The 27,823-nt window shown below is 39.0% G+C and overlaps 2 protein-coding genes across 3 annotated transcripts in view; both read right to left on the bottom strand.

Annotated features, from left to right (window-relative positions):
• Positions 1-107: 107 nt before the first annotated feature.
• On the bottom strand, positions 108-5,312 carry anxa14 (annexin A14). The gene is made up of 13 exons (XM_051391294.1): positions 5,189-5,312; positions 4,818-4,857; positions 4,038-4,134; positions 3,793-3,881; positions 2,840-2,953; positions 2,670-2,760; positions 2,483-2,562; positions 2,164-2,202; positions 1,607-1,697; positions 1,420-1,515; positions 1,272-1,327; positions 622-729; positions 108-426 (listed from the first exon to the last, which is right to left on the bottom strand). The coding sequence occupies exons 2-13, from the start codon at positions 4,842-4,844 to the stop codon at positions 367-369; spliced, it is 948 nt and encodes a 315-aa protein (XP_051247254.1). The 5' UTR covers positions 4,845-4,857; positions 5,189-5,312; the 3' UTR covers positions 108-366.
• A 2,071-nt stretch (positions 5,313-7,383) lies between these two features.
• The window catches only part of crybg2 (crystallin beta-gamma domain containing 2), a 44,235-nt gene continuing 23,795 nt past the window's right edge, over positions 7,384-27,823 (bottom strand). For both annotated transcript variants that reach the window (XM_051391279.1, XM_051391280.1), the window contains exons 5-24: positions 26,208-27,411; positions 24,538-25,320; positions 19,415-19,462; positions 17,908-18,026; positions 15,803-16,040; positions 15,049-15,188; positions 14,779-14,905; positions 14,403-14,438; positions 14,129-14,268; positions 13,792-13,918; positions 12,924-13,081; positions 12,699-12,825; positions 12,564-12,596; positions 11,735-11,847; positions 11,380-11,509; positions 11,154-11,293; positions 10,761-10,884; positions 9,325-9,483; positions 9,026-9,185; positions 7,384-8,444 (exon numbers count right to left, since the gene is read on the bottom strand). In XM_051391279.1, coding sequence (XP_051247239.1) covers positions 8,356-8,444; positions 9,026-9,185; positions 9,325-9,483; positions 10,761-10,884; positions 11,154-11,293; positions 11,380-11,509; positions 11,735-11,847; positions 12,564-12,596; positions 12,699-12,825; positions 12,924-13,081; positions 13,792-13,918; positions 14,129-14,268; positions 14,403-14,438; positions 14,779-14,905; positions 15,049-15,188; positions 15,803-16,040; positions 17,908-18,026; positions 19,415-19,462; positions 24,538-25,320; positions 26,208-27,411 — 4,195 coding nt within the window. In that variant the 3' untranslated portion in view covers positions 7,384-8,355. The remainder of the gene's footprint in view (positions 8,445-9,025; positions 9,186-9,324; positions 9,484-10,760; positions 10,885-11,153; positions 11,294-11,379; positions 11,510-11,734; positions 11,848-12,563; positions 12,597-12,698; positions 12,826-12,923; positions 13,082-13,791; positions 13,919-14,128; positions 14,269-14,402; positions 14,439-14,778; positions 14,906-15,048; positions 15,189-15,802; positions 16,041-17,907; positions 18,027-19,414; positions 19,463-24,537; positions 25,321-26,207; positions 27,412-27,823) is intronic.

Genomic DNA, 27,823 nt, shown 5'->3' on the forward strand with positions numbered 1-27,823 from the left:
TTTAAAATGATAACATTGACGAAAAAGTCAAATAACATTGTAATAAATAATATGTAATAAAGTTTAGTATTAAAAAGTAAAGGTGAAAATAGAAAAAAGAGAAAGTGTGGCATTGCTCTCTGTTTATAAGCACCTGAAAAGAAATTCTGTATATAAATACAACATCAGGATGAAGGGAAAGGATTGTGGCAGATATTTAAAGTAATAAAAACAAATTGCACTCATAAAATATCAAACATAACTTAAATTTAGTTACATGTATTTGTATGTCCTTTAAATGCAAACACGCAAATTATGCAATTAAATGACATTCCATAAAATTGCAATACAGTAGCCTTAGAGCATCTCAAAATGTGTAGCTTTTGTTTAATCTTCAGATCGACAGATGGCCAGCAGAGCCTGTAGATGATCTCCTTTGAACTGTTTCTGTTGAACAAAAAAAAAAAACAGTTCACATGTAAAAATTACTATACCGATTCCTTAAAAGAATAAAAACACAATTTGCATTTTAAAAAGAACTCTTCTGATTTACTTTTATTCAGTTTGAAAACAAGTACACATACAGTTCATGCAAGTATTTCAAGATGTTGTATTTAGCAAGGTATTATGTGTGTGACCCACCTGTAGAGCAGTGTAGAGAGAGGTGCCTGTTAATTTATGGTAGGCAGCTCGGATACACAGCAGATCTTCCTCACAGTGAGACACCATAATCCCTTGCACTATTGGTGTCTGAAAGAGGGAAATGTTTTGTGTATGTAACAGTTATATTACACTGTAATATTTCCTACATATATAAAACAACCATTATATTTTGTGCAGGTTTGCCTTCAAAAGGACTATTGAATCACCTTTGCATATCTGTCCACTAGATATTTGTTTTTCTGTGGTCTAGGCAGAGGCAACCGGCACTGGCAATTTCATCTCCATAGCAACAAACTTTAGAGTAACTATTATAATTACGAGGCAATAATAATATATAATAACTATACCATATAGTTTTATGAATATTCTTTTATGACTAACTGATAAATAACAAAGTACCCATTCACTAAATTACCTAAGTGGTATATTAGACATGTTAAAAAGTTTTGTCATGCAGTGATGATAATAATCAATAAAGAACGATTCATAAAGTCTTTACAATGATAAATGCAATGATCAGTCACTTCATACATCCATCAATCAGTCATAGTTTCTTTTGACGATCTCATCATCAGTTACCATACATCATCAGAATACAAGATGGTGAATTTATGATGACAGCTTCTTACCTTTGTGCTTGTTAGTCTTTTGGCGAGGTAGACATCAGGGTTTTGAATGCACTGAACTGTTATGACACAAATATCAAAAAATATCAGAGGCTAATCAACGTGGACAGTGTATACTGCTCTCTCACACAGTATCTCAAACATTATCTACCTAAAACGTTCAAACCCAGGCGAAAGTCTCCTGTAAACCTTTTCTCCACAATCTGATCCACCATCTGTCCGGTCTCCAGCTCTAGTCCCATCAGCACTGTCAATGATATACAAGGTCAGGAGAATATTCATAAAACAGTGAAGAACTCCCAGAAATAAATATGTTCAAAAAAATATCACAGCCTCACCTTTGTTCAGATGGTCTGAGTCTCTAGAGGTCAGTATGTCAATCCATGGTCCTGCATCAGCTTTTTTCCCATTAAGGGATGCAGAGAGAGACTGGAATAAAAAACAACAAAACACAGTTAGGAAGGAATGAAATCTCAGACATGTCTGTCTTAGAGCCATGATCCATGCAGTGCTGCAGTAGTTTAGTGGGTACAGTATGACTGTTTTTCATACACTGCCTGGCAGACTACGATGAAAGAATTCCCTGTGTGAGAATGCCCCTTATTTCCAGGTTTATTATTAATATTTTCTGCTTGTGAAAAGGTAATAAATATATAATAAAACATTGTTGTTACTAGTTATTTGTGAAGTTCAAAGTATCCAAAGATGTACCAGCATTTTTCAGCTGGACTAATATCTGTCAGCATAACAATATATCAATTGCTTGTATCCTTACTGCCAAAATAGTGCACTGTCAATGTGCTTCATCATCTTAAAATATAGTACTGAAAGCTGCTCTTTACACCCACCTACAGATCACAACATTTGTGTATGAAAGTGTCATGAAAAATAATACCTTAATATCTCTTTGAGCCACACCAACAACATTTTCTTTCTGTTGGGAGAGAGGAGTGAGAAAACAATTTTAACTGCAATTTCAGGGCATGTCAGATTAGATTTTCAGAAGGTCACAGAAATGCTATTTTTACATTTCGGTAGTAATGTTGCCCTACCTCAATTTCATATCCAAGACAAATTGTTTTAATAATGTAAAAAAATTGGGTGCTCTATGCCCACTGTTGTAGCTTTACTGACTGTCCTCAACAAGCATTAAGGCCAACTGCTTTACTTATTAGGTTAAAGGTGATGGTAAAGGAAATTAATACTCAAATTACCTTTAGCAAAGCCAAAAGAAGCTTAGTAAAGTCTCCACTGGTCTCTCCTTTCAGTTCCTTCTCCAGGTCCTTCTTATACACTGAGGGAGACAAACGATATGAGAAATATCAGGACACAAGAGATTAAATATCTACGATATCAATCAAAACATTTTTGGGGAAAGAATAAGAAGGTTCTGTGACTTACAATCTTGGTACACAGCACTAACTTCTTGAAGCTGCTTTCCAGATCGCGTAGACAGGATCTCCATCAGTGTTTCCTCATCAGTGCCCAAACCCTGCAGACACAAAAGGAATTCATGTATACACAGAAAATACCCACGCCAAGTCCACCAAAATATGCACACAAATACTCACCGCCATGGCCTGTTGCAAGCGATAAGCCTCATACTGCAAAGGAGGCATCAGCAGTTCCAACAGTAGAACCTCCAGTTCTCCAGACAGAGCCTTCTTCAAGGCAGTTGCCAGGTCCTGGCACAGAGTCAGAATAAAAACTGATGTTTTCACATATCTCAAACATTGTATCTGGGTGTCTTTGTTGACGCTCAGTGTACCAGATCAGACAAATAAAAGGAAGTATCAACCCTAAAATATACTCTTTATTAATGGCCACAAGAAATACTAATTTGAAGATGCCTCAAATATAATTGGACCACCAACTACTGTACGAAATTGGTACTCGAGTTTATTAACCAGCAGGAATCCACAGTAACATTACCTGAAACTTTGGAGTTTCCCTTTAAGGTAATCTGATACCAACTGCAACTGAAAAGAGATTCCTAGCTGTGTGACCACAGGATTACAGTGTGTCTTCTAGATACTATCACGTCCTTGTGTAAAAGAAAATTACTTCTAAAAAAGGGAAAGGGACCAACTGTTGTGTTCTTTTGTTGATTTCAAAATATACCCATAAAACCCATACATACCAGAACATCACATAGATTCTCTACCACACACTGAACCCACATCATTTGAGGTTATGATGCCCATACTCCCTCTATAAACAAAGGTGTGTTCAAACCCTTTAAGACCAGTTTAAATAATGTTGAATCAGCAAACACTTGGAAGTTACAGATGAGCAAACACACACATTTGCGACATACAGTATTATCATTGCAACACTACATTCTGTTGTATTGTATAACATGGACTTTTTTAGGGAATATTTTTCATTGGGGCTTTAGAAGTTGAAACTATTATTCTGAATATCATGTTTCTAAAAGCTTTATTAGAGCCTTCTTAATCTTGAAAATTGCTAAATTCTGTAAGAAGTGCTGTTTTAAACATATTCAAGTCATTTGTTTCTTTACCTTTTGTGTTATTTCCTTAAAGGTCTGGGCGATCACTTGCCTCTGAGCGTTGTTCCGATTGGTGAGGATCCTCACTAGAGTCACTGCATCTGAGTCAGGTAGACAATGTTTGGACTTCAATTATGATGTAATACTGACTATTTAATGATGGGGTGTGGAATGTTAAGAGTCAAAAGAAAATATGGATTGGGTTCAGCTTTATGCAACAATGATAGTCAACAATACCACTCTACTAGCAGAAGTACCTTTCTTCTCTAGAGCTGCCTGGATCTCCATCGCATCCCGGTCAGGGTGGAAATTGGAGAAGGGTCGCACCGTTCCAAGCGTACCCCAACACATCTCCTATTTTAAAGAGAGAGAGAAACCAAAAATGTATACAAACTAAATAAATACTACAAAGACTGAAAGAAGAGTAGGCATAAGTCCTGACATAGGACCTATATTCTGTCTGTTTCTATAGAACATTTGATAACTGATAACTGGCAGGGAACATGTGGAATGTGTAACAAGAAAACAAGCAAGATGATAATGCATTTAAGCAGGCATACCATGAAGGTGATGGTAGAAGATGAGCAAAGATACAAGTCAGCTTTCATCATGTATGAATTTAAAGAATTTCAAATATTCTATACTCCTACTGTGACAGGTGGGGGGGATGGTTGGAAAATGTGTAGATTGGAAAGGCAGTTTGAGATCACTACTTACTTCAACAAGAAACACTGTACTTACAGCTAAATCTCAAACATCATATTACGCTTTAGGACAGAGTTGAGTTAGTTCAGTTATTTAAATTTAGTTAATTTAGTGGACTGTCTTTATATTAAACAAGGGTTAACCGGAAACACCAGTTCACATTGCAACATTCTAGCATGCCTGGAGTCATAATGCGCCTGGTGGCATTTGTAGATAACGTCAGAAGGTATGTAGATAATCACAGTGCACAAGACAGCTGATTATATTATCTACAAATGTGGTGTCTTGGTAAACAGAGTCATAATGCAATAGCAGAGAAAAAGTTAACTTACATAAGATTTGAAGTACTCAGGGTCCATGGCTTTGTTTAAACTGCAACAGAAAAATGTGAATAATACGGTAAATGGTCCATACATATGTAGAAACATTATAGTAAATGACATTAAACTCCACATGTATGTGGGAACTGAATTAATATACAATTACATCCAATTTGGTGATGTCAGTAGTAGTAAAGGAAAAGTTAACCTCATTCTCAATTAGATTCAAATAATCACTTGATGGCAGGTTATTCAACTAGTAGTTATCTCAACAAACAGTTATATTACATTAAGTGTTTATCTATAGTGGACAACACAACCAACATGACAACAAAAATACATGACAAGTACAATATTTTCTTACAAAATCTTATTTTTCCTACCTGTAACAGAATGCTGTGGCAGCTGTAGGAAGGTGTGGAGTTAAGAGAGTATTTTACAACCTCCTCTAATCAGCACTGTGTCTCAGTCCCACCCTTACTATGCCACACCTGCTGCAGTTCCCCCACCTGACTGTCGATTAAACACCTGACCAATCAGCGCTTAGTATCTGCACTGCTTTGTCAACACTATTGGTCTGTAGAATTACTATGACAACGCACTTGTAAAATACTGACATTCCTTGCAGAGAAGGAATCTGGACAGTCAGGTTTGTTTACAGGGGACTTTTCCTGTGATATGACTATATGCTATAGATTGTGTGGCTGATTTGGCCACAAATGATTAATCACTGTTATATCAGGCTACACAGTGTGTCCCCTTCATTAAAGAATTTATTAAGGTTTTCAAGTTATAGCTTAGCCACTTTACAGCTGTCCACCAAGATGGGGGAGATATCTGTTAAACAAGCCCACTTGGCAACATATAAGTTGTCAAGTAGGTGGGGGAGTAAACCTGGTTTCAGGGTAAAACGATTGGTGAGCTCATGTATAACCTGCTGGTTTTCTAGCTCCTGAAAACACATGAAAACTAAATTGTGTCACAAGAGCTAACAAAGGCGCTTTTTAGTAGACTGCCAGTGATAGCGATCTGATACTCTTATTCACCCTTTTCATTCAGTCAAGAGAGGACAGCAAGGATAACGAGAGAGAAGAGAGAGAGAGAGAGAGAGAGAGAGAGAGAGAGAGAGAGAGAGAGAGAGAGACAGCCATACAGTTTAACATCCACTTTCAAACTCAGCAGACACAAATTACAGGCCATATAAACTATTGTGTCTCACAGAAAAATGCAGTGGAACATTATTTGTTCATGAACAAATTTCTATCACAAAACCCAGCGCTATCTCAACTGTTTAGTTTCTACCGGCTGTCACCTGCAGAGCATAAAGAAATATGAGACCTGTGTGGTTATTACAAACAAACCTGATCTACAGCAACAGCTCATTTGTCTTTTGGTAGGATTAACTTCACTGCTGAACTTTGCCTGTGGCAACATTTGAAACATATCAAATACTGAAACCGTCAATATAAATGCTTAAAGATGCCCAATTGCAAATTTAAATGGCAGTGCGGAGAGTGGGTTACATTTCTATTGAAATGTAAGCAATGAATGAAGTTTAAGTATTGATGTAAGTGTAGTGCTTAGTGTCATCTGAAGACTAAGAGATGAAAACACATGAATTTTCAGTGAAGAGTAAGAAATGAATGCACTTGAACCGTCAGTTGATCTGAAAACAGCTGAATTGCCATTTGAAGAGTAAGAGATAAGAGCAGTTGACTTGACAGTTGAGATTCGACAAAGTCATGAAAGCTGTTTAAATGTCACTTATAGTGTAAGCTAATGAACCAATTGAATCTCATGTGAAGCTGAGGAGCTGAACTACTTTGTGTATTGTGCAGAACAAAAAGTAAGTGACTTCACACTTAATGTAAAAAACTGCAATTACACAAAACTATGAATATAAACAATGGTGTCATTACAAATACAAAGAAGAACTGTTTGAAATGCTGCATATCTCAATACAAAATATGAATATAAACAAAAATAAACATTAATACTCTACCACTAAAGGTTTTCCCATTTTGCATGTTGTGTCCTTCTTGTTGGCTTGGTGCATCTCAAAAAGCCATTATCTATAGAAATACACAACAATTACCCTGACATTCACCTTAAGTTCAAACAGGCAGTGAAACCAGATAGATGAAAGTATGAATAGATGAATGCAGGGATGGGAAGTATGAATGATTGATTGAGTCTGAGTAAACATTTGAAATAGATTAAAGAACAAAACAAAAAATACAAAGTGGAGGAAAATCCAGAATGAATGACACGTAATCGAGTTTACTGACCCTCAGATATATGCACATCCAACATTTTGTTGCTATCAGTACTGAGAGGAAAACCTGCAGAACACAAGGAAATATGAGACCTGTGTAGTTATTACAAACAAAGCTCAGCCTCATGATAGTAATAACTGAAGATGCTGCTGTGCCCTACATCATTGTACATCATCTACATCAAACCCATACTTCAATTTAAACAAAAAATATGAAGAGATCAGGAAAAATGGTTTTATCATTGCATGTCAATAATGTTACACAACTACTATGTATGACTCTCTTGAAATAAATTAGTCAGCTTTGTTTTATTTATTATTTATTTTTATTTAATATTTTAAAACCACTCCCTCTTACATAACCTTTTTACATTATATCTTAGTATCAAATATTAACATACAACTGATGCAGGTAACATACATTTTTCTGTAACAATTTGACAAAAAATACAACAAGAAAAAGAGTAACTGGACACACATAACCCATTTCATTGCACTGCACAATGCAATGTGATATATTGCATTTAAAACGGCAAAATTTCCCACAAAGCAAACATTGATAAATACAGTGCATATATAAAAAATACTTTAAAAAAAGCATAGTATACAATTCTTGCACACTACACAATTGTTTGGCTTCATTCGTCCACTATCTGTATGAAGTATTGGTAGCCACTTGCCGATTGTCCCAGGGGCAACTAAAACTTGGTTTGCTGCATAGTAAACAAAACTATAAAAGCATCAACTACAAGTGCTTCTACAGTCAGGAAATTTGCATGAGCCTGGAATCATACAAACAGGGAGATTCTAGTTTGAATAAACAAATTGTTGACATCAGATAGTCAAGGTGAAAGTCAAAGATGTGAAACTGGCCCATGCAGGGTTTGAATACAGTAGCTTATTACTTCCTCAGAAATACATTTATTCTGACTTTGTGATGAACCCAGTTGCTGCAGCAGGTCAAGGCACTTACAGTATTCTTTGTTACAGTGCCTACAGAAAATTACAGTTAGTACGAACTAACAAAAACACCAAACTTTGCAAAGCAACTGTCTGGTGCAGCTTTTCAGGGTTTGTATTGCTTCATCGCACTTTTACTGTTGCCGTGTTCATACTAGTTACAAAGGGCTATGGAGTTGAAGGCACTGGAATAAATTACATCATAAGGAAGTTGCAGTTTTGGTTCGCAGTATAAATATTCTGTATTTGTCAAGAGAAGCACTGTAGTTGCACTGCTGAGGAAAACTTAGTGAAGAGAAACATGAGGTTAGCAGGTTAGAGCAGCTCTATCTCCCACTGCTGGCTTGGCCTCTCCTCGTTCTCCGGAGAAATCACCACATGGTCCTTGTCATAAGTTTTTCCACCTGAAGAAAAGGAAAATAAACTTGAAACTGAAAAAAGTCATAATGGTGACAATATAATGGCTAAAACTCAAGCCAAGTACTATTTATTGGACAGTGATAGTTACTTGTTACCTGTGAGTAAATAAAGTGGTAAGCTAACCACTAACTAGCTAATAATATAACAATATTTTTTGCATACTTTTAATTAATTACATTACATTTTCTACCAATACTTCTGTTGCATTACTTAAGTAACATTTGAATGTAAAAAAAAATCAACCTGTAATAAAGATATTGTTGTTTTTACTTGAGTAAAGAATACTTCCACCACTGCTGACACAATCATTAGAACAGAGGGACTAGCCGTTGATATAAATGTTTAAAACATCACATTATTTTAGAAAGATCTGCTTAAGAGATTCTTAAATTTAAGCTATACCAGTTCAAGTTCATCAAGAGGCAATATGAACAGAACAAACACAAAATTATAGCGAATTCCAGCCTTTACTTTGAAGAGGGAACTTCAATTACTCTTTTTCTTTGCATTGATATTGAGCATATTCAGGGAATATTCGGTCCATGCCCATGTTTTCCACACATACCTTTGACATCCAGGACCATGCCAGGGAAATTAAGGCTGGTGATGAGGCCTCTCATCTGGGCTGTCCAGGTCTGGATAGGCTGCCGGGTCTCTGTCCACAAAACCACCTTGGCTGCTGGCTCTATGTTGCCCATCACCTGAAGGCTCATGGTTGGGGATAACTACAGCACATACATACAGTGCATGATTAGACCAGCTCAACGTTAACACAGTAAGATGACTTGAAATGAATGAAAATTTCAGCTCAGGTTTTAGTGTGCAAGCTACTGCCAGCATTACAACCTTTTAACCGTGCATTACCTTGCTCTTGAGGAAGCCGTCCTGATAGAACCAGATGTCACTCATTGGCTCCACTTCTGGGGACACCACCACACGCCCTGATTTCATCTCCTCCACGCCGCCCTGGATGGACATGAAGTGACCTCGCTCTTTGTTCTTGATGCGGAAAAAGCGGCGCTTCTGCAGGAGGCAAAATGCCAGAAATTATTGTGGTTACATAAAGATCAGTGAATCTTTTGAGTTTTTATATCAAGGTTTTAAGAAGATCCTACATATCTAAATTATGATTTTAAATATCAAGGGAAGAACACATAAGATTAGTTTAAGTTTGGCTTTTCACTCTAAGGAAGGGCTGTTATGGAAAACATATTGTTCTAGTCATGGTGTTAATTTTGCTGTTAGAGATGTTAATTAAGTACTGTGACAGCATGAAACCGATACTCCTTCACTGTTTTACCAACACTTGTATGTGGTGAAATAACACTCTGCCTACAAACTATCCAAAGTTGGCACTTGTTTGACTTTCACACTTTGAGCAAATCATCACATATAATCCAATCCAATACTATTCATGGTCTAAATCAATTTTTTTCTAAGGCTAGATAGGGCCTTTGTGTTTAGTTAGCCAACCATCAACCAGTCATGGGAAGGTTCTGGACAAGTCCAGCCAGCCAATCACAGCATTTTTGTTAATGTTAAAACTTCAGTCCAAAGTACCAAGAAGAATTTACTTCAGCTCTTCAGAGTCAACTAATACACCACTGGTGGTATGTGAGCTGCCTCTAGTGGTACACAGAGAAATCTCTGAAATATATATATATATATATTTTAAATAAACATGTACAACAATACAAAATATCAAATAATAATAAAAAAAATAATTAAAAAAAACTACAAAATCTTAAATTAAAATACTTAAACTATGATATTGCTGAAATGTAATGTAAAGTTTTGCATTTCCTGTAATATTTTGTTTCAATATTAGCCTGCTATGTAGTCATGTGCATGCACGGAGAACATGCATCCGTGATTACTTACGAGCTAAAATGTTGTGGCAAGATAATAAGCGGAGGTAAAATGAATGGTTCAAAAAACACTGCAAGGGTGGCTCAAAACGGAAATTTGTAGGAAGACAAGTGTTGACCAGAAGTACCCATTTCTCACCAGATTAGCTCTGGTTCTTCAACCAATTCTGTTCAGGAACAGTCAATAAATAATCCTCTTATTAGGAATAAACCTGCCTATGGGTCATAATGGTGGTACATGGAGAGCCTAATATTTCCTGAGGTGGTATGCGGTGTAAATGGTTTAAGAAACACTGCACTACACACTGTGCTTCATGTTGTTTCATGCAATAAAATTTCACTAGTGATATCTAGGATACATATTTTGCATTGTAAAATGTGTACTTTATGGCTATGTTGTGATGGTTGTAAAAGCATGACTTCATAACAAACCTGTCTGACTGGGAACATTGAGCCAACAGTCTGTAGTGAGCTAAACTTCGGCCAGTTGGTGATTTCAATTGGCTCCAGTAGGAATTGGCGCCCCCTGTAGTTGCTATGTTCACATATCACCCACCTGCAAAGGAAGAGAGAGAAAAATAGAGAAAAGAAGATGCAGGCATTTTAGTATTATTCAGTTTGCTGCGCCATTGTAACAGCTGACTGTCAAGGTGTTTTAACAGACATATTTACAGTGGTTTGTCATAAAAAGATGAGAAGTTGCCACCCATGAGGAGAACCAGAGGGCTGGATTATGACATGTGCCAATGCAAATAAACTTGTGCAAATGCAAACACAAACTGTACATGGCCAAACATGAAGAGACACAGAGAGGCAAACCCTTACCAGCCGCGGTTGACTCTGACAGACAGAATGTGGTTGTTGAAGCCCTCTTCAACCATGCAGAGGATCTCTGTTTCTGTGGTGATCTCTCTGCCCTCCAGACACTCAAGACCAAACAAAGAGATGGAAGGAACTGAGAATGTCTAGACAGGGAGAGATGAAGGTTCAGAGGAATACAGGGGAATGAATACAGAAGGTTTTTTTTTTTTTTTAATGAGTGCTTTCTCACCACTGGCACGGCCTTTACAGAACATATGGTGAAGCCAGGCGGACATCCCATGCTGGTTAGATTTGGGTAGTCTCCTTCAGACAAGACATACATGTTCCCGGAGTACTGTTTATTCTCATAGAACACCCAGCTGAAACACAGAGAAATTAATTACGTGATGTTTTTATTGATTCAGATCAATCATAACCTTGCTTAGCCAATAGGTAGCTCATAACAACCATCATGCATATTTTGTTATTCACCTATGCATTACTAGCCCTTCTGCACGTTATTCTTTCTTTCTATTTCACAGACTTTTTTACCTCGTTTCTCTTTTCCTTGATTAAATAGTAATGTATTGGTAGAGGTTCCTCACCTTCCCCCTGACACTCGGCACGACTTGGTCAGGAATTTTTCTGACACTGCTTCCTGGTTTCTGTCAAAGATGTGACATTCACCCTGGAAGTCTGGCTCAGAGTACAGTATTACCTGACAGACAGAGATAGAAAGAGGTGAAGGAGAGGAAAGTGAGACATTAGGTTAATATATCTATAGCCTAAAGGCTTTTATTCTTTTAATTATTTTTTTATTGTAGCCTTTCGGGCACTACTTGTACTTACTATTTAACATTTCACCTGCAACATTTAAATAAAAAAAAGTCTAAATGGAGGACAAATAACAGCATACATGTTGGGGTGTTTTTGGCTTAAGGGCCTTTCAGATGGATGGGTTAGGGTTAGGGTTAGGGATACCTTTGTGCTCATTTTCAAGGTATATTCCAGTGCAAAACAGGGGTTTTCCCTGCATGGAGCAAAGTGCAGATGTAGAATATGAATTAGCTTGTGCCAAACAGTTCAGTAGAACATTTGCACTGTGTGCTGTGGCAAACACCAGGAAAAGAAAAGAAATGGAAAACTCAGGGAAAATGTTTTGCCTCCATATCATACTTTACGTTACAAAACAAAAATCCATCTGGGCATCAGAGACATGCATCAATTAAAAAACCCATAGCCAACTATATTCTTCTCTTTTATCTAAAAATCAAGTCCCTGAACTGAGCAGCAAGTCCAGCTCACCAAATATCTCATCTAAGTGAGATAAAACTGCAAATATAATTTATTAGACAAAAAACATCACAGACTAATGACTTGACTTGAGTTGCATTATACAACATAAAACAGAGAATGTCAAGACAATAAAGTCACCTCATGCCTGATCTTTGAGCTGTCAGTTGGAGCCTGAAAAAAACACAAATAAAAATGTGATAAACATTACAAAATCAATACACCAGTTAAATCTTGCTGATAGGTTTGTGTCCTCCACTTCCCAGTGGTCCTCACCAGTAGGATGGGCTGCACTGAGCAAATGCGAGTGTCCTGAGAACCCCAGTCAGCACAGTTATTGTAGAAACCTTTCTCTAAGATGTACTGGTTCCCAGAGAAGTCTACATGGGAATAAGCTATCCATCTGGAAGTAAAACAAACAGTGAACTTGGTTATTGTATCATGGTACCACTTGAATTGGTGATGTGACAACAGGGGCACATAAAGTATTTGTCCACTTACGCCCCGCTAAGTACATGGATGGAGCGGGTGGAGGTATTGTACTCAAACAGTTCAACGTCAGCAATGGCTTCTGTCACTTCAAATCTGTTCTCCTCCTGCATGCCCTCCTGATCTTCTTCTGGCTGTTCAAACATCACCATCAAGGGGTCTGTCAGGTCCTGCAAAAGCGCAAGAAAACTGGTTAACAAGCAATCTGTGGGCATCTACATCTTGGTGATATCAATTGTCTACTATCCCTATATCTTTAAGATAATTTGGTGACAACATCATTTAAAAATTATACATAAAACCTGGTATCTTTTTGAACTCTGTTAAAGTAATTTATGTTGCGAGTCACTCTTGCAAGGTGCCATTGCCTTTTCATTGTTGTACCCATATCGTGTTTACATGGTTTACAATCACTACAAGCATTAAAAAAGTATTACAAATGCTATTTATCAGAGTGCAAATTCACTTTTTAGATCAGATAAGACCTTAACTATGTATGAGATAAAATGATGTCATAACAGAAACAATGATTCACACACATAAAGTACAGTACACATGCACAGGAACGGAAAGGAGTCCCTTTTTTTCTGTACTTTAGAGGAGGTATTACGTGGCCGAGAGTCAACAGATTGTTTCATCACCTGGAGGAATGACTGACAAATACGGATTTCATGCACAAATTGAAGTTGCCAAACTTCCATTACAACAACAATGTCATTGTTGGTTTAGTCAAGGTTGCACTGTTGCTAATCCAGCCTCCACTCATTACAGAAATTATCTCCGGACCATTAATTCAGCTTGCATACAGTGGGAGCCCCAACACTTTAATTGTTATTTATTAACAAATACTATGTACAAAGAAATATTACTTGCAACTTACCGCTCGTATCACCCTAACGGAGCGCAGCTCAGAATCACAGCCTCCCCACACCCTCCAGTCATGGTACTCTCCCTCCTCCAGTAGGTACTGGTGGCCTCGGAAGCCCTCCTTCTCGTAGCCCACCCAGCTGCAGCAACAGAGAGAGGCACAGGGTTAAAGAGCACACATAACTGATCTGATCATACTACAATTATTTTTGCCTGGGAGCGGTTTGATATGAACCTTTCTGCCTCATGCCCCACTTGAATTGAGCAGCAGTGCTACTTAACCACACTCATTAGAGATCACTAAGATATCTTTACAAGGTAAAGTAAATACATTTAAAAGCAGCACTCACATTCCTCCCATTACTTTAAGGGAGCCAACGCTGTACATAAAGGCCGTCTGCTGCCTGTCTATTCTGGTCATGAAGTCTCTCATGTTTGAGGTTATGGTCCTCGATTTCCCACTGAAGTATGGCTTGTCGTAGATCACAATCTGGAGACAAAAAGTGTGATTTACAATCACAAGTTTTTCAGCGTCAGTAATCAAAGATGCCATTCATAAGCACTTACACAGTCTCAACCCCTTGATTTAGCAGCAATTTATTAGCAGTAATATTACTTTCTTACCTTTGGTTCACTTATATTTTCCACTCTTGGTTCACCCTGTGATAAAAAAAAAGAAATAAAATCACTTAAATGGTAAATGGACAGCATTTATATGGTGCCTGTCTAGACTTCCGACCACTCAAAGTGCTTAACACTGTATGTTACATTCACCAATTCACACACATTCATACACGGATGGCACAGCGTCGGGCTGGGTTTGGGGTTCAGTATCTTTTGCGCTCATAGGGAGGAATCTGGGATTGAACTGACAACCTTCTGACAACCCGCTCTACCTCCTAAGCCAAAACTTAAAGCTAAACTTAATGCAAACAAGCATACTTTGATGCAGCATTAGTAATGAACAGAGGTTGTACCTGCTTCTGAAAGTAACACTTACTACTTTGAGTGGATGTAGTGATCCAACATAGGGCTGTTCCACGCCCCAGGCTGCAGGGTTGGAGTACCCCCCGACCTCCAGGACACGTGGTACCCCCTGGAAGAAGGGATGTGCGTACACAAGCCATCTGAGCAATAGAGAAGATAATATGAGTGAAAACAATGAAAGCAAAGTAAATCTGTTTTGCTAAAAATAAATAAAGCACTAAGGTCTTTTTACAATGCTATTTCAGTGCATGCATTTTCTCATGAGCCATAATTCAGAACTCACAGCCCAGCATTAATGATGATAGAGTTAGCCTTGATGGGGAAGCCGAAAATCCTGGCATCGTCAGATGTATCTCTGAAGATGACCTTCTTCCCCTCTGCATTCTCTTCTGGGAAAAGACTGATTTCTGGGACGCTGTAGTCCTGAGAGAGGACAGAGAACATCTGTTAATGTCATGTTGTGGAGAAAAAAAAATCAGGTAGTAATGCTGCAATCCTGAAGGGACTGAGAAATATATGCGGTTGTTGCCCCGGAGGGAACTACACTGAGTTACAGACACAAATCATAATCCAAATGTGAACAAAAGGATTGTCTCACCACCAAAACTCAACACATATGATTGGAACATGTTATTAAACCCCATACTGGCACACAGGTCTTTAAACCTGATGCTGACAGATTGGTCTTTTAATACACAGATAATATTAAACAACATCTAAGTTGTAGCAGGCAGCTACATGATGGATAGCAGAGCTGGAAAAAGTACAATTGAAAATGTGTTTTTCTCTTGGCATTACTTGGGCATTTTCAGTCAGAGCAACAGGTGCTCGCTCCTATTTTTGACACTAGATGGTGCTACTGAGTTACACATAGCATACAGTCACTGCAAAGCTACAGAGCAAAATATCTGGGAGAACTATTCAACCTTTAAGCATCAAATAATAATGTTTTACGGGGATAATACTTTATCCTACAAGAAAATGGATTTCTGAACTGTTCCACTGTAGTGTATGGTCATCATGTCATCTTGTCTCACCCTGACAGCTCTCCGAACAGATCCGACGATGAACCTCCTGGTCGGCTTGGTCTCTGTCTGCACATCGCTTGTTTCTCCATTCTGCTCTCCGTTCTGCTCTCCATTCTGCACTTCACCCTCCTTCTGTCCGTTCTGCAGCTGCTCCTCCGGAGGGTTGAAGGGGTAGGTGAGCTCTATGTCTCCCTCGTCTAGAGCGATCTTCTCCCCTTTGAAGTTAGGTTTCTCATACAGCACCCATCTGGGGGGGTAAAGGGGCAATGAAGGGGCACAAGGTTAGAAGTTATGATCTGTGTTGCAGTTCTGGGCTTCTGTTATAAAATTCATTGACACTGTTGATGTATTGTTCTGCATCAAATGGCTGCAACATTATTCTGAAATCTATCGAAACAGTGTTCACACATGGTGAGCACTGTATGTCATTACTCCCTTATGCTACTGTTTAATTTTTCATTTCACACAGTTGCTGCCGTTTTACTAAATCAAGGCTTTTAGAGAAAGATATGAGGGTTATGTTTATGTATGTTTGTATGTATGTATGTATGTATGTATGTATGTATGTAGGTAGATGAGGCTATGTCACTTTTGAAAGAAGAAACAACACTTTCTCCTATTACACACGAAAAGTTGAATTAATAAGCAATAAGACACACCAGTGACCAATTCAATACACTAACACACTTGGTGTGGTATGACCAGTACACTTACAGCTCACTGACTTAGTGACTCCTGTTACGATTCTGCATTTAGCATTATCCCATAATAATAATAAACCATCTAAGAAGTCTGAGAAGAAGTAACTTCTAACAACTCAGACATCTGAAACATGACAAGGGGCCCCAATAAACTCCTTTTTTGTAAGGGGTGACCACTGTTTTAATCTTTAAGAATGCCTTCTTCTTTTATAAGCTTATCCAGTGGTTTGAATGTAAGACGCAATCTGGAATAAAAATATTCCACTCGTAATGTAATGATTTAGAAGTAGAAAGCAGCATCAAATGGAAACAGTCACATTCAATATTTGTACGTCAGCACAGTGCTGCTTGACCAAAGTAAATCTCTTAATAAAAGAAACTAGAGCTTAGTTTAAGTCTGGGTTTAATGGGATACAACTTATTTAAAACTCTTTAATTACGGCATTAGCTGTGGTTTGGGATGTGGTGCAGAGCGTGATGAGTGAGTTGACAGTTTAATTGTCTCTTTGTAGGAAGCCAAGCAAGCGTTAGCCTGGTGTTAGTAATGCAGGTCGGAGCAGCACCATCAGTGTTACTGCAGGTCACACTGTTGGCTGTGTTCGATGAAACATTCCACATCTGAGGCAAGTGTGTATTTAAGCTCGCATATGGGTGTGTTAACTATTGAAGGCATTTGCAGGGTTCACAGTGCATCAATAGGCGTTTTGTTTTTATGCCACAGGAGTGCGTCCGGAGGCAGGGGTTAATTTAGAAAAACCAGTATTTATGACACACTTCACAGATCAAGAAAAACAAGATGTGAAGGTGTCATCCCATCTGCCTTTGCAACTTTGAAGATCTCAGGAGAAGATCTTGGGGTTAAAGTGCCAAATATGTGGCAATAGCATGAGAATTGGTATTTGTTTTTGGTCTCAATTTTAGCTGCAGCACACATATGAAGCAAACACAACCTAATTCTAGACGATAGCTGTGTACTAACTCCATACTAATTCTAAGCAGAACTTAAGTATGTAGTGACTTAATAAAGTATACTCAAGATGTCTGCATACTATACTAAATGTTTATTTCTGAACATGCTGTTGATTGACGGAAATTTAGGAGCTCCTCACAGCTGGAAAAAATAATAATAATAACAATGGTGGTGAAACGGTTAAAACCATATAAGACCATTAAATCTTCTGAGGGGTATTTTGCTGTCCCTTTGGCACAGTGGCACAAGTTTTACATAATTTCTTCTAAGTACAAAACAGTAAAGTATACAGATTTGTACACTGCAAAACAATCTACTAGTGTATAGTACTAATACTGCATGCATTGCATTGGGACACAACAAGAGACTCTTTACCTGGTTGTTTGTAGGGAAAAATCTTGGGTAGCAAACGGGTGTAAAGTGTGTGCAGTTCAACCACTCACCCTCCCCTGATGACCCTGATGGAAATGGTCTCCTGCAGCTCCCATGGCGTAGCATCAATGACGTCACCACGTACCTCGATCCTCTGGCCACACATCCCTGGCCGGTCAAAGATATACATCTAGAGAAAACATGGATAGATGTAAGAATAGATGATAGGGAGTCACGTATTTTGCTCATTTCATCAGGACAGATGTTTGCCAACACAGGTGTGAAGTCTGTGTGGCTGAAGTGAATTTCCCTGCACACTATGCAGCTCTGCAGCCTCAATAAGAGATTTTTAAAAAGGTCTTTAAGAGCTAAAGCTTTGCCAAGGGAGACAATCATCTAATAAAATATGGTGATTAGAAAATCAAGTTTAATATTAGCAGCCATTTACTAGGGCAGTGAGAATGATACACTGGTACACTGGATAACATTACAGTAATGACAAAGAATCACTGCAGGCAAGAGCTCAACCTGTGCTGCTGAAGAATCCTTTATATGGTCATGGAATTAAAGAATGAAGCCAATATCATCCAGTGGCATTAGCTCCAGTTTCCTATTCAAACATGAATCTTACATTTCATGCTCAACCCCCTAAGGCCAACCTTGTACAACAGTAAGGCAGAAGAGTTGCACAGTAGCATTAGTCCTCCTGACCAATGCATATAGCATACAGCATATGGCATTTGCAACATGATAAAGTGAAATAAAGAAATATATTTGAAACAATAATAACTGTAATACAACAATTAGTCTACATATGCAAGTAAATTTTTTTCTTCCTCTAGGAAGTTCTTTGTTTCTTGGAGGTTGAATTTTAGAACAGCAGATTCCTAAGGAAACCAGGGCACCGACGTTTAGCCCAGTCAGGTCTGAGGCCCTGCAGCATGGAAGAGTACCTAGAAGCTCAACCTAAATGTCAGCTCCACCTCCAGCATTCAGGAGCCTAGATGGACAATCTCAGTGAGAAAAAGTACGCTCTTCAGCTGCATGCAGGAGCAGGCCTGACATTTAAAAGTTAATAACGTGTTAACTTTGGCCTGGGATAGGCAAAAGTAACAGGTATGCAGTTTAACGGCATCAATCACGGTATTAAATTCCACAGAAGTTTTTGGTTATCTAGTGATGAACAAAGGGTTTAGCCAGACAGTCTGCTGCTTCTATTGAAAGAAGATTATGAAATAGAGGACTCATGTTAACCGAAAGAAAAACAAAGTAGAGTGAAAGTCTTGTACCAATGACTTTTTCTCCTAAGGTAAATCAGTTGTGTACTCAGTAAATTAATGGATGGATAACCGCATAATGCCAGACCACATGAACGGCCCGCACTGAGGTTCACAAGAAAGCCTCTGTAACAAATATCTTTAAATATTTGTTATATACTGACATTTTACATAATAGCCACTGAAAATCTAATTCCACAGAAACAGCCCTCGCAGTGATGATATTATTTCCTGGTTCCAGGTTGTAGTTAATCAGTGAAAGCAGATGTCATTGTGGTTGACAAATAATGTGGAGACTCACCTTTCCAGGACGAGGATTGAGCTTCCCATGTTCCTTCTCTTTGGTGAGCTATAGGCAAAGACAAATATATTTTAGCAAAGAATCTTCTTTTCTTTTTCCTATGTTTGACCTCCTGAAACAATTCATTGATATGATAAAACATGCAATGCTGAATACAAATTAAAATATGACAAGTAACAGAGGAATATTGTCTATGTATGTGAAAATACAAAATGCATTTCTACACCAACTGACAATTTCAAGCTTACACCCCACCCTATTACATTTATTTTAGTTGTAGTAACACAAGCCAATAAATCATTTCAGATATAAAGTGCAATAATGCCACAACCACAGCAAGCATTTACGTTACACCCAGTTTGTACCTTCGATTGTATGTGAATTCATTAATCAATTTATGACAGCCGGTTCAGCAACTTCTGGGGGTGTCAGTGAAGAGAAGTGAGAATAGTGGGAATCCCTCATGACAAAACCCATACCTCTTTGAGAGGTGGAAATACATTCCTCCCCATGTACTTGTTTAACTTGATGCTTTCTCCACTACTCCCACTGATGACAACAGAATGCGCTCACTTGAGGTCTGTTCTGACAACTGTACAATGCACCTAGTAAGTGATGAATTCAGTCACTGTTTTACTTGTCATGTACAGTATGCCTTTCCGATTCTCTTATCTCGGCTGGAATGGTGCTGGAATTTTGGGATGTTTACTTGTGCAAATTGGAATGTGTTAGCATGTTAGCCCAGAGAGATTGGTGTGTGTGTGTGTGTATATGTGTGTGCGTGTGAGGGGGATCTCAGGTATCACTTGGCCTCTACTCTTTGGAAGCTTTGTAGGAAACAGGTTATCATCTGGCTCATGTTACCAACCAAAGAGGGCCTCCTACAGAAGCTTCTATTTCAACTCATTCTCATTAGCGTTCATCCATACCCTAATTTAATTTAGCAAATGTTTTTATTAGATAGATTTTGAGAAAAAATAATGAATGTCAGCCAAATTTAACAAACCTTATTGGACACAATAGCATTCAGACTTTTCTAAACTGCAACAGAACACCATTTTACACTCAGTGAAAGCAAGCTGGGGGGCTGAATGGCTGTCTGGTGCCTTTTCAGCATTGACCTAGTAAATAAAAGAGTGACTCATTACTGTTCACAGACATACCACACAACACCAACACTAAGAATGGCGTTTCCCACCATAGAACCAAATTAAAAAAGCTTTGACTTTCAATTTCCTGCAATTGTGGTTGCATTTTGAGTCCAACATTTAAAAGAAACCTCTTTAACCCTCTTTTTTCTTGTTAGGTGCTGTGTGCTTATGTTTTAATGAACTGTCAAATGAGCAAAAGCCAATTTTCCACCTTGGCTGGCAATAAAGCTGTATTCTGTTCTATACTAAAGTCTATTTTTTTTAAAATATAATTCAGCTTTCACCTGCAGCATGTTTGTATGAATCTGAAACCAAACAGCATGGCTAATGCAACTAATGCCTATAAGTTCTCTCCATGTAGTAATATGCATTGCTTCTAATTTGAATTGACTTGTATTTACATCAAATGCAACCATGGGTGGAACAGTTTCTACTAAATAATGTTGTCACGACATGCTATCATATTGCATAAAGAATAAAGACTAAATGTCAACATTTATATTCCTCTAGAATGTCGTCGTAACATACTGTACTTTATGTTGATGCTTTTGGGCAGAAAAACCTGATCCAAACTGATGAGTGACAAACACTGAGACAACAGACAGACCTGTCTGATTGCGACACTTGAGTCGGTCTCACAGGTTTCTCTTACAGGTAATTTACAGGCAGTGTAAAACTGTACTGACTGTTTGCCTTGAAATCATAGCCTTGGTCACATAAACAACACAAACTATAAACAAAAGAATAAACGAAAATGTGAATGACAGTCATGTAATAGGATGAAAGCCTAAGATAGGGCTGAATGATTTGAGGAATAATATTTTCCTGAATAATATAAAGTAGCGATTGCAATTTTTTGTGATGATTATATAATAACTTATTCAAACTGAATTATGACATTCAAACATGTTGTTACATTTATTGATAAAAGAAGCATAGTTGGACAGTTACCTTAAGAAAGACAAACTGTTGATAAGTCTCTTTAGACAATATTTGGTTTAATATCTGACTGAGGACACTTCACTGTAACCATCCTATTTCACATTAACACTATTGCTAGCTAGTGAAATCGGCAATCCCTGGCTTAAACTTTCCCATGCTACCTGGGAGGGTGAATGCTTGCAGTGCATGCAATTTGAAAATTAGACTCTTTTAAATTGCAATTAACTCCCCAGACTAAAAATATCAAATGCAATACTGTCAATGCTTTACCTGCTGAAAGTATAAGTCTCTGTACGGTTTTCGCCTACACACTTGCTCCTTAACTTCACTATGCAGCTCAAAACAAGGTCAAACAACTACATCATTCATGGGGTGTGATGTGTTTACTGCTTCCATGATGCCAGGCTGAAACATAAACTGCAACAGAACAATTTTCCCCTTCTGTTCCCTTCCCTCCCTAGGAGCCTGGGCACAAGATCTGCTCTCCCATAAAATTAGTTACCACAGATGGAATGTGCCGTTTCAGCAAATCACATTTAAAAAAAAAAAAGAAATATGCACGAACATGTGCTGCATATACATGCACAAAGCAAATTAAACCACAGGGAAGGGATCAGATAATCATTTTGTCACCTTCTCTCTGCCCCCCCCACCCCCATTAAAATGTCTCCCTGTCAACTCTACTTCATCAAATATCAAACAAACAAGTAGAGAAATGTGAGCAAGAATACAAAAAGCAAGGTGTGGCCATGTCTCTGCAGGAACAGACAGAAAGCTGGGATGGGTGGGGAGCCCAGTGGAGATGGAAACAAAAAACAGAGAGGAGCAGAAAGTGTTCTGCCAGGATTAAGTGATTGAGAGGTCTCACACCCAGCAGCTGAAGAAGTGCCACTGGTGGTTTGAATGCATGAAGGAGTTTACAGCATATAAACCTATTAATGCAGTGACAGAGATAAGCATTAGCCCTGCAGCGTGTTCACAATTCTCTAATAGCCATGTATTTCTGTTCCAAATGCTCTCTCTTCCCAGAGTAGTTCATTTATTTTTTAAATATATACAACACCTAATCAATTTTTAACCACTTCAGTTGACAGGAGCAAAGCAGGATAAAGCTGTAAAATACATCCCTGTTCACACCCATGACATAATAGGACACTAACACACTACTTTTACTGATGGAAGCCAGTTTATTGTGTGGGTCCCTTTGAACAAGACTGTAGTAAATTCACATGTTAGATTATATAATTCTGTTAAAAAAACAGTGCCATTTAGATCAGACATGTAGAGAGATAATGAATATAAAAATACTATAGCATTATAACCATATACGCGACCTCAGATCCAGATCAAACACACTATGTCCTGGGTGGAAACCTGCAAGTAATCACAGGTAGGAATGCTTTATACAGCTTTATGCATTCGTTACACAAGTGTGATGACATTACTCTCTCTCCCTACCTTCTTCATTAGTCCTGCAGTAAATTAGTAGTCCTGACAGAGAATACAGTTTAAAACTCCTCCCGTCTCTAAAAAGTCAAAAAGTTTGTTCTACTGCAATACTATTTCCTTCCACAGAACTTTAGAAGCCCAAACCCAACATATGAAGTTAGTATCCGTCTCAGTGACCCAGTCAGTAATGTGAGCTGTGGTCATGCTGTGTGCTTTGGCCTGGAAAAATGAGCCGCTGGAGCCATACTACTGAACATCACAGAAGCAAACTAAGTATTGTTTGAACAATACTGTATGAACAAACATCCTGTGCAAACAATTGTATTTAAACTACACAAGACAGCTGGAGTCTAATGAGTAGTTACACCTCTAGAATCCAGCCAACTTGTTTTGTATTTGCATGGACAGAAATAAGACCACTTTAATGCATGGAGGAAAAAAAAGATCAACAAATGATATATTGCTCAGATGTTCATTATAAAAAAACACAATGTAAGTATCTGTTTTTACTGCCTGTCGCAACACCTCAATCTTCCCTCAGGGGTTACTTCTGTAGTTGTTGTGTTTCCTAACTTTTGGCATGCTCTCTGTACTTAATTCTAATGGTTAATGTCTGAGCGTAAAAATCAACATTTTGTGGTTTCTTTGCTGAGGCGTGAAACAGGAAAAACTGAAAGTGGCGGTGTGCTCCAGAATTAATTGGCATGTTTTGACAAAAAGAGGCCAGTAAAGAGAGAATGTGTGCACCACCATGTGTTAGTAGATATTCCCTCTCTTGCCAGTTAATCTAATTTTAAGACATGTCCTAATCAGTCAAAGCCCATCTGAATGCTTACAAGTGCATACATGTGTGAACATGAGGCTCACACCCTTTTTTTGTGTGATTTTGTGATGCTTAGTGGGAATAGCATGTACCTAACAGGGTTTGGATACCACTGACTACTGCCAATGCATGCCTACTAAAGGACCATTTTGACACTATTGAAGCACTGGGTGTTACTGGAAGCAACTGCAGCCACTTCCACTTTTAATGACGGTTGATGCTCCTCAAATATTTAAATTAAGAAGCTTTATAAATGGTACATGTTACAGTATGTGAAGGTATATGGACACAAACAAATGCCACACACAGAGGGAGTTTTTCAGTTTGTACAGCAAACCACGTATGAACCTATTGTAAGCTGACCTGTTGTTTGTCTGTTTGTTTTTTTGACAACAACAAGAATAGATCTGAGAGTGCAGTTAAGAACTGCCTAGAGAATAAGTAAACACATGCATTGTACAAAGGCATAAATATATGTAGAGGATTTTCTTTCTGATGTTTTTACCTCAGACATAGCTAGCCGCAACCTTCCACTGACTGCAAATGTCTCCATGCTGTGCATATTGGACTTATCTTTTGTTAAACAAAGTGTGAAATAAAAAGACAAACTGCTGCATCTTCCACTTACCTTTGCTTTGGAGTGAATAAAACTGCATTATTTTCTCATATAACTGTATCTGTCACTTATCATGTGAATAGTATTTAGCACTTACTTTATTACTATATTATTATACTAAGACCATACAAGTTATACTCACATAAGCATCAGGGAAGGCTCTGTATTTCGATACTAAACTCCTGTCAGGTTCTTGGCTCTGGAACTGAGACCCTCCATGCACACTGTTGATCATTGAAGTCTGCTGGACCCCCATGGTGCCCTCACTACTGAAGCTTCTGTGCAGGATGTGAGTGCCCAGTCCCCCAGTACCTACACCTATCCCTATCCCTTGTGTCTGGCTAAACATAGATAGGGGGGAGTCTGTGGTGGTAAACGGCCTTTGAAGGTCTATGGAGCCGGTGGGACTGAGGAGGCGGTTGGGACTGAGGACGTGGGTGGGACTGTTGCTGGAGGGTGGTGAGCCGATGCTCTGCTGTGGAGGCCGACTCATACGATCGTTGTAGTCTTCCATACCGGTCAAGGAGCCTGATGTGGAGGATGAGGGGTTCAAAAGGAAGGAGAAGCGCTCAAAGCGGGACCCGACTGGGTCTGTTCCAGTGCCCAGTTCAACCTCCTTCGGTCCCAAATTCATGCGATCATTTAAAGACCCTGTGTCAGGTAGGGAGCTGGTGCGGAAGAGTGAGCGATGGGCCTGTTTGTTGTCCAATGTATGATCTATGGATGCTGATCTGAGGCTTCCAAAGAGGACACTGTTGTCTAGACGGGAGCCAGTGCTGGAAGACGGAAGTACTCCGTTTCCATTGAGCACTGGGGATTGTAAGTCATCAGGAGAAGAGTCAGAGGATTTTCTCATTACAATGCTGTTGGTAGCAGATGCTCTCAGGGGCAAGTTCAGACCTCTTGTTCCAGGCTGCTGCTGGTCCTGCAGGTGATTGAGCACATGCAGTAAAGAACAGCAATACGTTAAAGGGCCGGTTCATGAAAACACAAAACAAACAAAAAAACACATGTTCCTAGAAAAGTAACTGTATAGTCATGTTTCGGTTTTAGTTTCCTAGCATTTGGGATATTTGTCTCCACCATAATGCAAAATATTAGCTTCTGCATCTTTTATCTTCTCTGTTATATCTGCAAATATAAAGAGTTGGGTGCATCAGGATAAACAGATGGTGGTGCTAATTCTCCAGTGTGGTACCATTAAACTATTGCAGAAGAAGAGGTAGAGACATAATGAAAAATGCACCAGTCAAACCTCAAATTATGAACAACCATGTTGAAAGCATGATGTACTGCATTTATGTCCGTTTCCTGTATTAACTGAGCAGTCTCCTCACTAGTCCACACAGACCTGATGTGTTTGTCTCTTTTGGGGAGTGTCATCTGCTTTGTGTACATCATGATTCATTTGCAACTTTTTTGCCTTCCATTGCACTTTGGTGCAATTTTTTAAATCAATACACCAACTTTTTGACTACAGCTAAGGAACACATTTCAGCCTTTTTTTATGCCCTAACTGAAAATGCACATAAAAACAAGGGAATGGAAACACACTTTCTGTCCCCTCTTAGAATAAACCACAGAGAGATGAGTGAAAATGAGTTTTTTGTAATTGCAATATTAACATAAATAATATAGTTATGTCCTGAACTTACATGTAGATTTTCCTGCCCCATGCAATAAGGATACAAATCATTTTATCATTGTTTAGTGAAAACAATGTTGATTTTTTCAATTGCTGTAAAGTTTACATTTTGGAGATATGAAGGTTTTCACTAAGCAAAGACAATTTACTGACTGCACGTACTATACCTGCTGGTTCAGCTTCATCAGTTCCAGTGGTGATCGAGTGTCTCTGGGAGAGGTCCTCTTCAGTCCCAGGTCAGCAGGCAGAGTGTAAAGTCCATTGAGGGGCTCAGCAGGCTTGCCAGTTGTTTCCATCTTTTTTGTGGGACTGGTGAGGAAGGCAGGGATGTCAGAGGTGACAGGGCTGGGAGCATCCTCAACAATTGGTGGCAGGGAGGAGATGAGGACCGGAGGAGGCGCACGTATGCCCGTGCTCCTCGGCCTCAGGGAAGGTGCCATGCTCTTCAGGGTATCCACCAGGCTATCCATGTCAAACTGAATGGGAGAGTCAGTGTCGGGGGAGGCAGGGGGAGTGGAGAGGGGAGCTGCAGGGTCGGGGACCAGATCCACGAGTGTGGCCTGGAACACTCCAGTAAATCGGGATGAGTCGTCGTCCACCTCCTTGAAACTGTCAGTGTAGTCGTAGCTGCTTTGTTGTGCTGAGGAGAGGCCGGACACAGGGAGCTGTTGTGAGTCCCAGCGTGACTTTATGCTCTCTGCCTCTCCCTCTCTCTGTGGCTCTGTTTCACCTGCAGGTGCAGCAGGCTCCTCCTGCTCCACTAAGCTTCTCCTCCACTCATCTTTCTGCTCTCCCGCCGGCTCGCTCTCACGGCTCAGATAAACTTCAGCCCTGTCATTCAGCCTGTCGTCAAGGGTAATGTGTTCCACTGCAGAGGGGGAGGAGAAGGAGGAGGAGGAAAAGGCGTTGCCATGATATTTGTATGTCGTAGCCTCGGAAAGAGCAGAGGAGGAGGAATAGGAGGAGGTACCAAAGTAGCTGTCAGACATTCTGGAACTCAGAGAATCAGAAAAAGAAGAATCTTCTGTTCTGTATGGTTTATACTGAGAAATCCCCTCAAATGTATTTCTCCATTTGAACTCGGGATCTTCTCCATTTAATTCAGTCACAGTGGTGCTTGTTGTGCTAAAGTCCACTGTATCCTGGCTGGCCTCAGTGGCATCAGACTCATTGATCAGAGATACTTTACGGACACGATGTTTGGATTCATCCTCTCTAGGGGGAGATGAATTCTTTATGTACAATTTGGTGCTCAGGCTGCTGTAGCCTGAATTCATTTTGTCAACCGATTCCTGGTGAGCTTTAGTGGGCTGATTTTCTGCAGCAAAGACTTCTGAAGCTGCTGTGGGTGTCTTTGAAGCTGTCAGGGACCTGGATAAATACAGAGAAAAGGGAAAAAAAAACAGGCAAAGATGACAGAGTGAGAGTCTGATTTGTTAACTGGTCCAGAGTGTATCAAGTGCTGCAGTGCCTCCAGGGTGCGGTTGTCATGTCATGCCAACAATGCAAATTATACAAAGCAACTGTCAGTATGATGTTGCATGTCAAACAAAGTTTATAAAGGCCTCATAATTGCAACAAGTGTTTGAATCATTTGTAATCTGCATTTCTGAAATGTAAAAGTTGAAATAATTGGAAATGTATTGTCGAAACTGGGTGAGTTTAAAACAATACAGTGAAACATTTGAACAATTGAACTGACAAAGGTTTCAGCTGGATTCACTTGAGGCATAAACACGAAAAACAACAATGGGTTTGTCCGAGGAGGATCATGTGCAAATAA

This window comes from Dicentrarchus labrax, unplaced genomic scaffold, assembly GCF_905237075.1.
Source record: "Dicentrarchus labrax unplaced genomic scaffold, dlabrax2021, whole genome shotgun sequence".
Lineage (NCBI taxonomy): Eukaryota > Metazoa > Chordata > Actinopteri > Moronidae > Dicentrarchus > Dicentrarchus labrax.

Excerpts from the sequence above, each read along its gene's own strand:
- anxa14 (XM_051391294.1), bottom strand. The coding sequence starts at position 4,844 with ATGGACCCTGAGTACTTCAAATCTTAT. Across the intron at positions 1,698-2,163 it reads TGGCTCAAAGAGATATTAAG|TCTCTCTCTGCATCCCTTAA; the intron begins GTATTATTTTTC and ends TTTTTATTCCAG. Across the intron at positions 1,328-1,419 it reads CCTGGGTTTGAACGTTTTAG|TTCAGTGCATTCAAAACCCT; the intron begins GTAGATAATGTT and ends GTGTCATAACAG.